A 15,047-nucleotide genomic window follows, 5' to 3' on the forward strand; every position below is an offset into this window, starting at 1 on the left:
GAACGGAGATGATATGGGGGGCTGGGATGGTGTGTGGGGACAGGGATAGGGTGTGGGGACAGGGTTGGGCATCTGGGGCTGTGATGGTGTGAGGGGATGGGAATGGTTTGAGGGGACAGTGACGGCATGTGGAGGGAGGGATGGCATGGGGGGACGGGGGCGATGGAGGGACTGTGACAGCATGAGGGGACAGGGATGGCATCAGGGCACTCATTTCTCAACCCACCTGCCCTGCGGCCTCTGGTGCTAAAAGCCACACTACCATCACCACCATGTTTTCATTTTAAATTGGGGTTTTATTGTCAGTACAGTGGGGTTCAAGTGTCCCCTCTACACTCAGCTGCAGCGCCAGCAGCCACGCAGCACCACACGCCGCCATACGTCTTGCTGCTGCAGGGAAAGGACGAGGCTGTGGCCACAAGCCCACGAGTTGGGGCACACGCTGCTGGCTCTCCAGGAGGCTGGGCTCTTTTGCACCCCCAAAAGACCACTCAGGTCTGCTCTAAACATCCACAAAATACCACACAATTCCACAGTTAGATTACAAATAGCGCAGCATGTCCTCTCCAGTTCCCACCGCTTCTGAGATCACTTCCAGCCTGCATACAGGACACTGTTGGAGTGGTGCATTGCAGCTACCCTGCTCAGTGCAACGACAATACATTCGTTTATCAAAGTGAGATGTGTCTGCAGGAAGCGGCACCCAAACCACCATGTAAATGCATTCATCCTGGGCCCTGTATGAACCTTGCCAAGGCACAAATGTTTGTGAGGTCCAATAAGCCGTGCTCAGGGTTTATTTTTGTGGCTGCATCTTGTTCATCGATCTTACCCTGACCGACTCTAGAACTGTCAAATCCATCAGTAGCCCTGTACCAACTCCCAGGCTTTGCTTGTCTAGATGCTCAAATCTGATGATGTCTTCCACCATCCATCTCCCAACAGCCAGGGAACCAACATTAGGCTGTAGGCTTTAACTCTACAGCGCATACAGGCTCTGATTCATGCCTCTAAGTCCATATCCAGTTTCTAGAGTGCTCCTGAGCTTTTCTAGTTCAGCAAGTGGAAAGCAGAGCTGAGACCTCCACATTGCATTTCAAAGCTGCTACCTGTCAGCAGCACATCTGTGTAAATGCACTGTCTTTGCACACACACACACAAGTTCACCTTCAAACACGGAAGCAGTAAAATAAAAATCATCGCTGAAAACTGCTGACAAACAGGAAAAAACCACCCTGAAATCAGGACGGTAAAGATTTCCTTCCGGAGTGACCATTTCCTACAGCGACTTCAGCACAGTACAAGCACATAGTACAGGCATATTCCAAAAAGGTGTGTTTTTCTCATAGAGATCATAGATGTCCTGCAGAGTCCTGATTTTCCTTCAACAATGATCAAGTTTTACCTCAAGTTGACTACGGATGCTGTCAAATCAAGGCTTATGCTTTAGATACCGCACTCTGCACTGTAAAAAAGAGCTAGTGACTGAGGGGACTTGGCACGGGGTGGGAGGAAAGGGGCCTAGTTTATGATGACCTCCCAAAGGACTCCAGAAGCCAAAAGCAGGCCCTTCAGCAGATTCTCCCGTGTTGGGTTTCCAAAAACTGAGATTCCCAAAAGTCACCTTCAAGGAGCTTTAGTACTGCAGTCTATTGAGTGAGTCGATGTAATGAAAAATGGCTCCCAATGCCCAGCTTGTTTCAACATTGTCAATTTTCCGGGCCAGCTGAGAGAAAGAAAATCAAACAAAAAAGTTAAAACAATTCTTCGGGAGAAGGAGAAGCATGCAAGATGAATACAGGGCTGAAGGTTATCACAACCAGTATCACCATCGTGGAGAGTGTCCCTCCACCCCCAATCACAGAGCATGTGTTGTAGCAAGAAGGCAAATCAAGGACCAAGCTACTGGCATGACGACTACTGCCTCGGCACTTTCCTGCCCACTCTCCCCAGCAATCCATTTTGTGCATCACCTTAAAGACTTGGCTCTTTGGGAAGCCCAGTTCTTGCAGGAGGCAGGTGATGTACGTGAGGTCCATGCAGAGAAAAGGGCTGCTTCCGGGGCTGATTTCCATGGTCTTACATACTAAGGAGAAAGAAAACAGTGTCTGAATGCGCACTGTGGGCTCAGGCCTAGCATCAGCCCAGCTTTGAAAAACCTCAAATGAATCCATAAAACACCTCTTGTCAGTTGAGTTGAACAGTGATGGAACCTGTTACAATGGGGTTGAAATGATATGCACACATTAGCAGAAGCACAAAAGCTTTGGCACACTGAAAGGAAGATCAAGGCATTCTGTCTCTCCCCTAAGACAGCTGAATTTCTTGCATCTCTCCAGGAAAGGATGAAAAAGGCCTCCACTTTTCTTCTGTCTACTTCAAGCCTTTAAAAATCTGAGCAATCTCAGGTGTGTTATGTTTCTCAAGCATAAGCACTCAACAAAACCAAAGAAAAAAAAAGACAAAAGAAAAGAAAAAGACAAAACCAAAATAAAACCCACTTCCTTTCTCAGGATGAATTACGCAAATGGTAGTCCAGAAATCAGAACTGCAACAATTGTTCAGTCATTCATAAAGTTTACCAAAAAGCCCCATGTCAGTTTGATCAAAGCCTGAGTTTGTGATATTAAGAAAAGAATGTTTACATTTGTAAATCTGCGTAGGCAGTTCTCTCTGCAGCTGATGAAGCGAAAAGCTATGAACCGGTTTTCCCCTTTTTCCGATTAACAATCAAGCATATGAACAAATCTTGAGACAAAAAGAAAAATTAAACCAGATTAGAACAGGTTATGCTAACAGGATGAGAACCCCCACATCTATTTTGAAAGCATGATTTCAGGACAACTGTTAACTGGCAAGTTTATTAGTAATTCTTGAGAGAGTTTTGAAATATAAGTATTATAAGATGTGTCTTATGTGGGCTGCAAAAGCAAGAATTAATATAAAAATAATTAAGATTTTTGGAAATAAGCAGAAATGTTGGTGAGATGCTATGGAGAGAGGTGCTCAAGGGAGGTGTTCAATATTTACTTAAAACAAAAAAATCAAGCTTCTTAGCGTGTCACACATTTGCCACATGCGTATGAATTTACACACAATTACTAGTGTGTGTTTGACTGTATTTTACTCACCGTATTTAGCTGCAATTTCAAAGTCACCGACAGTTAAGCTTCCTCCTTTTTCTTTATCTAAAAGAAAAAAAAAATGTGGTCTTTTATGGTTTTTGTATAAAGGCAATTGTAGATTCAAGTAATAAAAGTTGTTTGGAAATCAAGCCTTGAGCCACTGAAATCAATGACAAAACTCACACTTGCTTTAAAGGTAAAAGAACCTTTAAAAGATTCTTAATATAGACTGAAAGGCCTCGTTTTATGAAGAACTTTTAGCCTTGTTTCCTACAGAAGCATAGTTTACAGACTCTCTCACCACGTCCCCATGTCTGTGCTGCCCTGCCCAGTGATGCCTGAACACAGTTAATGCATTTGACCAGATCTGACATGGCAGTGGCGCTCTGCTACATACTAAATCTGAAATTATTTGTAAATAATAAAGTGGCTCAGGAGGGGAGTATGTTTATCCAAACTAGCTTGAGATCTCATCATCTGCTTTCTACCACTGAACACGACAGCCTTCTGTACACCAGCATACCACTGGAAAAGAGATGGCATGCATTCTGAATACATGTGGAATTACCTGAAAATCTTCATTCCATCTAAAAAGGTCAGTGAAACAAAACACACAGCCCAAGATTACTTCACTGCTTTACCGCCCAATAAATTTGTTTCTTTATGAGGGCTTTTTTCTATTTTGGTTTGTGGAGTTAATCAGACAACAATGATTTCTAAAATGTAGACAGTTTGTTTAAAAACCATTACCAGAAGTTGCAGGTCCTATTTCACAGCCCCAGTCCCCTCCCTATAGAAATTAAATAGCATTCAAAATCCAGTTGAGACCAATGCTGCACAGCAGCGTAACAAAAGACTAAGTTCCATGACAGCTTAGCAAAGCATCATGATGTGTGTAAGCGTTACCATTTTTTCCACAACTTGTCATTTGAAATGAAATGAAAACAGGAGCAAACGTACCTATGAGACCAACCTCTGCTGCACGGTCATAGTAGTAGGAGAAGGTGTAAAAATCCAAGTCCTTCACTTCCTCAGCTTTATGCACTTTCTTGTAGAGCATCTTTGCCACTTTGTTAGAACAAGACTCATACAGAGGCTCACCTAAAAGAAGGCAAAGAAACCCAGCGTATTATAGGCAGAGAGTTAAATATACATACAATTTATTTAGGATCTGCCAGGAAACAGGCTCCCTTTTGCACAATAGCACTCCGTAAGCTCTTCACAGAGAACTGAAATCTGCATCTTCTTCCAGTGGCAACACTTACCATCCTCAGGTTGGGACTAAGTGTGCAATAGATCAGAGATGGACAACATCATTTAAGGCAGAAGGATTTTGAAAGACCTGTTCAGGGATTGCTTAACTCCATCTGCATTACTACTAGCAGCTTTACTGACTGGACAGACACACCATGGCACAAGAGGAAGAGCTGCAGAATCTCTTTAACAGCACGTCAAGAGGAGCCAGACACAACATTAAACACAGAACCTAGTGTCTTTGCAAGAGGCTGAGAGTATATTATTTACTCTGCTAATAGCATGCTGGCCTAGATAGGAAGAGTGATAAATCACTATACCTGCCTTCTGTCCTTTAATTTTGTACACTATCTCAGCATGTTGCCATTCAGATTTGAAGCCAGGTGGTAAACAAGGGCTGATCAATTCCTCCCCTTCTCCTACTGCAGATGTAAAATGAAGCCACATTAGGGAAAAACATAAGGAGTTAATTTCAGATCCCTCACCCCCAGCCCTGCTCCATACTGTCCCACAGCCTCAGCAAGGCACCTCCAAGCCCCAGTCATGGCTCAGATGTCCCATCCCCCCGCCCAGGGCTGGCAAGAATCCAGGTCTCCTGGGATCTAGCAGTGTCACCTCCTGCATTCGTCTCAAATGCACCCAGCCATGGTGACAGGAGTCCACATACCACTGAGGAATCTTGAGCCCAGTGGGAAGGGGACAGACAACTCCTCCCCCCACAACAGGGCTACATACCCTATGCTCAGAGCCAAGACATGAGGAGTGCCCATAACTTACAGGGTTTTCCCTCAACTCCTCCTAAAATGGCAAGCCTTGCTGACATCAGCCCAAGTCCCAGGTAACTGCAAAGGGATAAAAGCCTCTGTGAACAACAAACATCCTTCTCTCTGATACTCCACTGACAACTTGGCTGGGACATCCATGGTCCCAGCAAAATGGCTCGAGTCAGCAGCTAATGCACATAAGGGGAACAGTGTGACAACCCACTCTCATATTACCCTTACCCAGAAGGATAATCTCTCTTTGAAAAAGCACAGGCAATAGCTGTCAACGATAATCTGGCTCTTGAAGAACTGGGAATGCTGAAGGCATTCCCCTAACATTTCTCCTACCATCCTCAAAGGCAGCACAGCCTCTAGCATACAGAATTGACTCTTTTTGAGCTCAGACATATCCCACAGCAAACATAGGTGGGAAGAAGCTGCTTCCCTCTGCCCAAAACACTGGGAGCAGGGGAAGATAGCGAGGAGGAAGGAATGGCAGAGACAAAGCGCTATGAACGGACCGCGACTCCCATTCTCCATCCTCCTGTGCCGCTTGGTGGTAAGGAGGTAGAAGAGTTGGGAGTGAAGCTGAGCCCGGGAAGGAGGGAGAGGCGGGAGGAAGGTGTTTTTGATTTTGTTCTTATTTCTCATTATCCTACTGTTTAATTGGCAATAAATTGAATTAACTTCTCTAAGTTGAGTCTGTTTTGCCCATGACAGTAACTGGTAAGTGACCTCCCTATCCTTATCTTGACCCATGAGCTTTTTGTCACATTTTCTTCCCCCTGTCCTGTTGCTGGAGCGGCTTGATGGGCACCTGGTGGGCAGCCAAGGTTAATCCACCACAACGACGCGGCTCAGGTTTCTCTGCTTCCTCCCAGTACTCATTTGCAAGGACCCCACTTCAGCAAAACACCTAGATCTCACTGGCTTCATAGAAAGCTTCTATCTGTACAGTGTGCTCTCTTTCGTACAACTAACCTGTATGAATACAGCTTGTAGGTGTTGTTAAACATCTGAAATGAAGTTGTATGGCCAGCTGGTGATGTCTGGAGGGTTGCCTGGAGGGAGAAAAAGATGTCACTGCAAGGTTTCTGCCAGCAGCAGCAAACATCAACAATGCTATCTTCCAAATTGTTAGGAAAACCGTGAAACAATCCATGCATGGTTCTGAGAGAAATGATGAATTTGCAAGTATTTCGATTTGACCACAGATACACAAGACAACCACAAAACCTGGAGCTAAAATAGTGTCTTCACATGACAGAGTCTAAACTGGTTACATTTCTATTTGTATCCATACCAAATTGGTGTATAAGAGAATTATTTTAATTAAAAAGGAATACTTATTCCAGCTCTTAACTGCTTTTGTCAAGAGGCTACAGCAACTGCCTCTGCACATGATCCTTACTAGGGAAAACTGTGTGCAAAATAATATGAAAGCCAGGCACGCATTAGCTTCCTACTCAAGTGAATTCAGCTGTGAACTTCCACAAGCCAGGGGAAAAGCACATCACTGTGCTTGCCAAGGAACAGACTGACGTCTTCAGTGTGGTCTGAAGAAATGGAAGGGTAATTATCTAAAGCACTTTGCAGCCTTTTTCCTAAGTGCACCAGCACGGCTAGCGCTAGCACGTTTGTGTGGAGCAAAGCTCAGGCCACGATGCTATTCATGCTTGCTCATATCTTAACACCATCTCTAAGTCCAGAATTTCCACCTGCCAGACTCTTCACATCCCCTGTCATTCTGCTTAAGAGCACAATGTCTTGATTAGCCCAGGCTGGGACACTAGATACAACATCCCAACCCCCTGCTTTTGTGCAGCTTTACTATGAACAGTATCTCTTCTCAGGCCAGAGCCTTACGACTCCACATGGGCAGGGCTTCCAGCTCACAGAACACCTATAAAAATGCCACAACAGGAAGCTGAAATGACAAACATCAGCATGTATTTTTTACTGCGTAACAGTTGCTCCTTAGAAAGCAACCATTTGCAACTGAGTGAACTCAGGAAAACCAGAAACAAGGATTCAGAAGGCATCTTACTGTGTTCTTAAAACCCAATATAGGCCAAATGTTGGACTTGAATTCATTAACAGCATTGCCTTTAAGTTCTTCATTATAAGCAGCACAAACTGAGAGCTGAGGATTGAGACGCTCAGGCGAACACTGCATTTTTCCCCAAGATAAAACAACCCTGGCAGATTCACCACATGCACCACCGACCCATGGAGTTGGAGTAAGAGGACTGACAAAGAGTTGTGAATGCCTCCATGACTGACTATAACAAGGCAGATGTGACCATGTGACCTGGGCTTTTCTGTCAGAAGTGTGGCTTCATGTCACACTGACAAACTCTTGGTCTGATTCCAAGGGAAACAAATCTGAGCAGTTACTGATTTCTGCACCAGCATTTCTCAACAGCGTGCATGTTCACATTACCTTGGTGCGTGGAAGGAAGGTGATCTGTGTTGATCCACCACCCAAATCCAGCATCCCTACACTTCTCTTCTGCGGATCATCTAGGCTACCTGAAATGTGTGACAGAACAGAGAAAGCCATGGTGGGCACTGTGAGAAATTGGCTAGGAACAAAACCAGAAGTACAGTGGTAAAGAAAGAGGACAATCTAATTCCATCTGTCAGCTTCCAGCCAGCACTAAATTATACCGTCATCTACTGGGCACTTATTTTGGCTTTATCAGGGTGACCTGAAAATCTTCAAGTGACAGAGTTTCTCTCATTCCTCTGGTGGCTGTTCATGCCCTAATTACAGCAGCTTTGGTTATTGGATTCCTAAACATTTTTCAGTGGATGCCAAGGACCCTTTTGCAAACTCTACTCTGGTAACCACTTCGTAACACAGAGGAATGTGGTTTTCTTGGCCACCTCTCCCTGATCCCTTAGTGATATTTTGCAGATTCCTATGGCCAAGGGGATGAGAGACTGAAAAGAGTTGGCCTAAGAGACTCAGCTCTCTTGGAATTCTTCCTGCTGCCAGCCCAGACCTCTCTTCTCATTTAAATCCAGTTCTTCACAGTTAGATCCTTCAAATACACCTTCTTGACAAGACCAGTTTGTGCCAAGTACCTCAGTATACCTCATGATAGCTGATGTTTGAAGATCTCTGACCTTTCTGATATTTCCTGTGAGCATAAAAAGCTTTAGGGCTCTTGTCGTATTGCCCCACACACTGTGTGTGCTGAACAGAGCACTGGGGCAGCAGACTGCTTTACTTACTGTCACAGAGGGCTTCAGCTTAGTTTCTTCTTTACTCTTCAGCTACCCTTTTCTAACTCAGAAGTGTAAACACTCGTGCTATTTCTATGATACAAATCTGTAAGGAAGTAGCACAGCACTTTCTTTCACTCTGTGCAGCTGCCAAGCACATCTAGAATATCCACATTAAAAATTAGCCAGAGCTAATGGCAGACTATAAAAAGGAATAAAATACTCTGGTACCCTACAGGGAATTGAAAGAAAGGCTACATTAAACATCTAGGAAAAGGGATTAAACTCCTCACACTGTCAAGTAACTGGCGAAAATCCTAATGAGTTGAATAGGCCAGGCCATAAACCACTGCTGACTTATTCCCAGATCCTTCTTTCTCCCACTCCACCCCAATGAATGAGAAAATCCCATGCAGGGGCAGAAAACAGCATGAATTTCACAGCATCGGTCATATCCTTATGCACATGCTCATGTACACATACCTGTTAAAAAATTTATTGTGATCCAGGCTGAAATACCTAATAGGGAAAAGATTCAGAAGATGCACTGTTAGATCATACCATTTCATTTTATCTAACAACAGTTACAAATAAGGCAAGAAGTATTACAAGGTCTTCCTGCTTTAGGATCTGTTTAGCTGGAGGCATTTTTAAGTTTTCTCATACATTTTAACTGTGCTGTCTAAACAAAATAATCAGCAAACCAGAGCTTGTCATCCAACAATAGACAGAGACACCAGAGACCATCTGCCACAAGCTCCCTTGTCCCCCTTTCATAAATGGAGGACTTATAATACAAAGTCTCCAAAGGATGTCTAGCTGAGAGCTAATCAAGAAGGACCTTCAAGAAGGGTGAATAGGACTGGCTCTGCTGAGCTCCCCTGACCCACCTTGACTCAAAGCCAGTGTTTCCACAACTGTCAACTGCTGTCAAAAACCAAGATTAGATGCCTTGAACAAAGAGAATGACCTTCTATACTGGAGCTTATGTGATATTTGGAAGAGAAGCCTCATATACGAAATGCCTGGAGAACTCTGTATTTCACAGGTCAAAAACTTGGGCAAGAAGTCACAAAGGCTTCAGTCCTTAGGTAAAAGACAATGACTGACACTCACATTGTTCATTTTCTACAAAAACATCCACTGGTAGGCTTTTTTTTGATGTCAGGCACTCAACTTTGCTTTTGAATACAAAGAATTTTCATCTTTTCAGTGTTCTAATTTTTCCTATTTTCCTCTAAGCATTTTTGTGAGCCGCACTGTTTCCATCCTCTTCTTGTTTTATAAACCTTTTCTCCATAAATTAGATGAATTAGTGGACCTTATGTTAACAAACTCAAATGTTTATCCATGTGGTTCAAGCTCAAGGCATGGTAGGGAACATGGTCCAGTTAAACCCTTGGCTGAACCAAGGCTGTCATTGCTATTAATGATTTTAAAACAAAACAAAAAGAAGAATTACAATGTCTTTCTTCCATTAAGCAGTAAAAAAGGAACTCATAAACAGCTCCAAACAGCTCCAGCTGTTTTAAAGTTTGGTTTCTAAGCAGATTTAAAACACATTTCAACACTCAGTTACTTAGAATTTAGACATGTTTCTTCAAATTATTTTAAATCAAGACTGATTCTGGGTTCTGTCCTCAGCGTTTTTTGATAAGCATCAAGTTACTTCAGCATGTATATTCTTCTCTATATAACATTTTTTCAGATTCAATTCACAATCACACTCATTAGATCAGTTATAATTAACATTATGACCACATACTTCCAGAAAGCTCTGATGAGCATTGTCAAGAGCAGGGTGTACAAAACCAGTTTTTGAAAACCATCTCAACAAGCAGATATTCAGAAACCTTTCCAGAAGTGCTGACTGCACAGTGGCTTCCTGGTAATCCCACAGGAACTGCCTGGCACTCAGAGCTTTGAAAATCAGGACAGAGTTCAGGACTTCAAACTGGGAAACGTAGCACAAGATCTCTTCGGCAGGCAGTGCCTGAGGCAGTGTAAAAACTGTGTCAAACCCGCTGCTTGTGGGTTCCCACTACAGCGAGTGGGGACTTGGCACAGTGCAGCGGGAATCTCCAGGATTGCAGAAAGGGTCTCCACAAGTTAGCCTACCTTCATCGGTTCCATTCATTATCGACACACAGTTGTCCCTCACGAAGAAGGGGGAGGCCTGAAAAATCTCCTTCACCTGTAGTTCAAATAAAAGCTACACTCAGAGAAACCTTTTTTCAGCTGGAAAGCAAGTTTTTTTAAAACTCCAGTTTTACACAACTGCTTCTCTTCTTGGGCCAGATCCTGACTGCTGCTCACCACTTTGATGTTCAAGAGCCCAAGAAGCATCAGATTCCGCTCTGCTATAAAACGTCAGTGATTTACACGCTGGCTCTGCAGTTTGGTGCACAGACAGAGATGGATGTGTAGATTTTCAAGCATGAAGACTGCTCAGAAATGCCATTAACAAGGGATGGACATGGGTAGGGAAGGAAACCCAGTTTACTTTGCTGCAATTGGCAACCCACAGGGTATTATATATGCACGGGAGAGGCAGGAGATGGACACCCTGGCTTTCAGGAACGCCCCAGGGAATGGCATTTTTAACAGGAGTATGTTGGCTGTTAGAGGTCCCGTACATTTTATATGAGGTAGCAAAGCCCTAAGTTTCCAGAGTCCTCTAAAATAACAACTGCAGCAGTTCCAGCTGAAATTCAGCGTGGAAAAGAACGGGCCAGCTTGCAGGCAGCAGAGAACAATACAGACATTGGTTTCAAACACACCACATTCTTTCCTTCCAATTATTGCTTAGAAAGAGTACACTTAGTGCACACTTAATAAACTTTTCCCGCAGCCGTAAGGTCTAGAACATAATATTTTGTTTATTTTTGTAATATTTTAAAATATTATACATATTTTACATGCCTATAAATACAATATACATTATTTCCAATCAATATAAAGGAGCAACCTTGAAGCAGCAGGCTGATACATGACCAATCAAATAGCAGAGAGCTTTTCTCAAAACAGCAGCATCCTGGTCAAAACCACCAACAAACACGCCCAGTAAAGAACAAGCCTGTGGTGACTGTTAGGAGTATCTCATTACACTTGTTATGTTATATGTCATCTCCAGGCTTATTCGGAAATGTCGTTATTCCTCTGTGCTTGTACTCACGCAATTTCTCCCCCCAACCCCATTTGAGATCAGGTGGCTTTGCACTGCTTTCAGGGTTAAATGATAGGACTGGCTCATGTACATGAAGATAAAGGAGTATGAACCTTACACAGAAGGGATCAAATTTTGCTATAAAATTTCTGGAAAGCAAACTGAAAGACAAGAAATAGTACCTTATCCAGCAACTTCTGAGCTTTCTCTCCTGGCAGCAACCGTAGGCCAGCTGTGGCTTTCAGGACCAAAGGAGTAAACTTCCACAGCTCCATAGGAACTTCCTTCTTCGCCACCTCCAGGAGCTCTTTTATTCCCTGGCCACTCTGTGAGCAGAGAAAAAACAAAAAAAGGCATCTTAGAAACTCTTTAGATTTGCCTTTCTTGGAAGGGCAAAAGGGTGATCAGAGGTATGATTCATTGTAAATGTGGAACAGAGACAAGTGAATATCACAAGGGGTCAGGAGAAGGTGGAGGACTCACTATCTCCTACAGCGTGAGACCTGGTGGATATAATCCAGCAACAGGTCTAAAACAAACAGGAAGAGTCACTTTTTCAAACAGTGATATAGAACTCCCTGCCACTGAATGTTTTGGCTACAAAAAGGTTCAAAAGGCAGTATGACAAATCCTTGGAAAAAAAAGGCCTTTGGAGCCAGTAAAACACTATGAGCTGAGTATAAGTCTAGCTCAGGAAGTCCCTAAATCCCTGCGAGCCAGAAGGTAAGGAAGACAGGAGAGAAGACACTCAGTACTTGGCCTGTTTTTTAGACTATTTTCCTGAGAATCCAATTCTGGTCACTTTTGGAGAAGGCTCTGCTCCAATCCAACACAGCTCTTTTGTCATTTTCTTAAGCGCATCAAAATTCTTAAGGCAGAGATAGGAAAAACATCCACTGTACTTAATTAACAACACCAATGAGCGGAACTAGATGCATACTGTTCCTTGCTCCTCTGCATGTTGACCAACTTTTACTGTGAGCTCGTATCACTTGGAGACGCTTCCCTGAACTGAGACAGTTCAGCACACTGTACCACAGCAAGATGTGATTTGCAGGGCATATCAAGAACAGGAGGTTTTGGGGCACATACGTTTACAGTAACAGGAACAAAATTACCTTTTCGACATCATCGGCATATGCGGATAGACCTGGCTTCAGTGCTTTAAACGTCTCATGGGTTAATTTGGGAGTCTCTGTTCAAAAGCAGTATGCCAAAATAAGTAATGGTACAAATAATTTTGCATACACAAAAAGAAAACCATTTTACAAATTACATCATTATGCGCTAATGGAAGTCAACTGAAGCCCCTGTCTAATGAACTATCAACAGCCATGTGACCTTTAAATACAGCCCTTGCTATGCAATTAGCTACCGAAAAAAACATTTTTAAAAGTCATAACTATTTTTCAGGTGCTGGTGTCCACTATGCACATATTTTTCATGCACATCAGCCAATCACCAGATGGGTGCAAGTTCTCTTTGAGACCTTACACCTGCCATATGCAGCTTTCCAAACTGCAACGGTAACAAAGACCCCGTGTTTCAGTGTGCTCTGTTCTGGCTAAACTTGACTCCAGCAAAACTCAGTGGAAGCTTTACCACCATTTTCAATGGCAGCAGAGGAAGCCAGACCTAAGTATTTTGGAAACCTGTAGTACAGACAATTATATGAATCTGCAGGCAAGACAACATGAGTTTGACAACATCCTCCTCCTGTACCCGACTACACTGCATAAAGTTTCCTGCGATATATTCTGAAATTGTGTTTAAAGAGAAGCAGGCAAGAAAGAAGCAAAGATTTGGGAATACACTGAAAGAAGGAAATCCATGGACTGTTGTTTAACGCCTTTGGTGGCTAAGCCTTACACTAGCCCATTTTGCAAACCTAAGGTGCTCCCCACAGGCCAATCACACCATACACCACACTGCTAATCCTTAAAAGTATCCTCAGATCACCAGTAACAGCATCCACATGGGTTCTTTCATCTTTAAGAGTTTCAGAAATAGGAGCTGACAACACCTAAACAAATGAAGCTTAGGACTCCAGAGGAAAACCGGAGCTTTTTTGTACACTTCTGTCTCGATTCTTAGCAATACTTTCTGTCCAGATGCAATACACAGCAATTTTATTCAAACAGTGAAGTTTTGCAATTTAAATCCAACACTGAAGTCAGGGATGCACTAAACCAGACAATTCAGAGAGAAGCAGCTCACTGCCAGGAACTGGAGACAGCCAACAACCTCATGGTGAAAATTTGGGGGAATAAGGCAGTTTGAATTTATAATCCTCTCTTCCACCAAGCAGTGTGATGAAAAACAGCTGCTATTTAGTTCACATTCTGATATTACAGCATTTTCTCCGTGTTGAATGTTTTCATAATTTCATCCAAACCCACATTCTTGAATCATAATATACTTCCTGATGGCTCTCTAGAAAGAGCCAAAGCATGTTTGTTCAAGTAATCCCTAGAAAAGAATCATCAATAATCTGCTGCATATGTTATGGAAGAACTAATCTATCATGCAAGGAGCAGGCCATACCTTTTGGCTGCTGTGTAAATTTAAAAATATGGATGCGAGTTCCTGTGCTTCCTGCGTCAAACATAATTCCATAAAAGATCGAGAGATCTGTGGTCAGTGCCTGATGGTTCAGTTTGTCTCCTCTGCTTTCAGCAACTCCTTCTGTTGCTCCCATGACTGGTTTGGAATCCAAGTGCCATTTTATGTATGCAACATAAATAGCTATGCATGCCAAAATCCCAAAAGCGAAGAACCGCTTTGATATCTTCATGGCTTCCATTTATCAGATGTTTTGTTTCTTCCTTTTATCAAATGTTTTATTTCTTGTCCTTCACACAGAACAGGTGGTTTCCACATCACTCCTATATCCAACAGAAAAGAAATGTTTTATTTTCTAAACCTGCTGAAAGGGTAAGAGTATGATGGTTATTTGATAAGGGACTTACAGGAGTAAACTTGACTTGAGCATTAGTTAAATACTTAACTGTTAGTTGGTTTAGATCTGTGATAAGAAAGTTGGGCATGATAGTCAAAGTAAGCAGCAAGTCACTGCAACAAACAGCCTGGTAAAAAAACTTACACACAGGGAATGAGAGACTACTGCTGGCAAGTAAAAGGATTTATACCTGCAACTCCTTCAGCTTCTGGAGTAAGACTGAGATATCAGCTACTGTCTTCAGTGCTGAAATCTATCTCAACTAACCCAGGGAAACTTGCAGTTAAATGCTTACATTTATTCCAGTAGGACAATGTAGAATCCTGCATTCAAAAATCTAGGATTCACCTGCGAATCACTTGTAAAACTGGACCTAGCAGCAAAATCTCTCTCTCCCATGTTGCTTGTCCTAACCATCAAATGCTTCCATGGCTGCCGGATGCCTACGAGACCACACACTACTTTCCCAATGGTTCAAAAGGAATATATCCATCCTCCTTCAGCATGTCATCAAGATCTACAGTGAATTTTAAGACATGAAGCTGCAT

At 42.9% G+C, this 15,047-nt stretch overlaps 1 protein-coding gene across 1 annotated transcript; it reads right to left on the reverse strand.

The window, feature by feature from the left end:
- Positions 1-1,636: 1,636 nt before the first annotated feature.
- Positions 1,637-14,425, reverse strand: ENTPD6 (ectonucleoside triphosphate diphosphohydrolase 6 (putative)). Its single transcript, XM_009583774.1, has 13 exons — positions 14,085-14,425; positions 12,659-12,735; positions 11,723-11,866; positions 10,493-10,568; positions 8,858-8,893; positions 7,587-7,675; positions 6,125-6,204; positions 5,157-5,221; positions 4,700-4,801; positions 4,086-4,226; positions 3,132-3,188; positions 1,974-2,086; positions 1,637-1,726 (listed from the first exon to the last, which is right to left on the reverse strand). Exons 1-13 carry the CDS (start codon positions 14,341-14,343, stop codon positions 1,637-1,639), a joined length of 1,329 nt encoding a protein of 442 aa, XP_009582069.1. The 5' UTR covers positions 14,344-14,425.
- Between the last annotated feature and the right edge of the window lie 622 nt (positions 14,426-15,047).

The sequence above is a fragment of the Fulmarus glacialis genome, unplaced genomic scaffold (genome assembly GCF_000690835.1).
Source record: "Fulmarus glacialis isolate BGI_N327 unplaced genomic scaffold, ASM69083v1 scaffold21528, whole genome shotgun sequence".
NCBI classification, from domain to species: Eukaryota; Metazoa; Chordata; class Aves; order Procellariiformes; family Procellariidae; genus Fulmarus; species Fulmarus glacialis.

Bases quoted from the DNA above. Each gene is read 5' to 3' on its own strand.
- ENTPD6 (XM_009583774.1), bottom strand. From the start codon at position 14,343: ATGGAAGCCATGAAGATATCAAAGCGGTTCTTCGCTTTTGGGATTTTG. The intron at 12,736-14,084 runs GTATGGCCTGCT...GCTTTTGAACAG, and splicing joins ATTTACACAGCAGCCAAAAG to AGACTCCCAAATTAACCCAT. The intron at 1,727-1,973 runs GTGATGCACAAA...TCTTTCTCTCAG, and splicing joins CAAAGAGCCAAGTCTTTAAG to CTGGCCCGGAAAATTGACAA.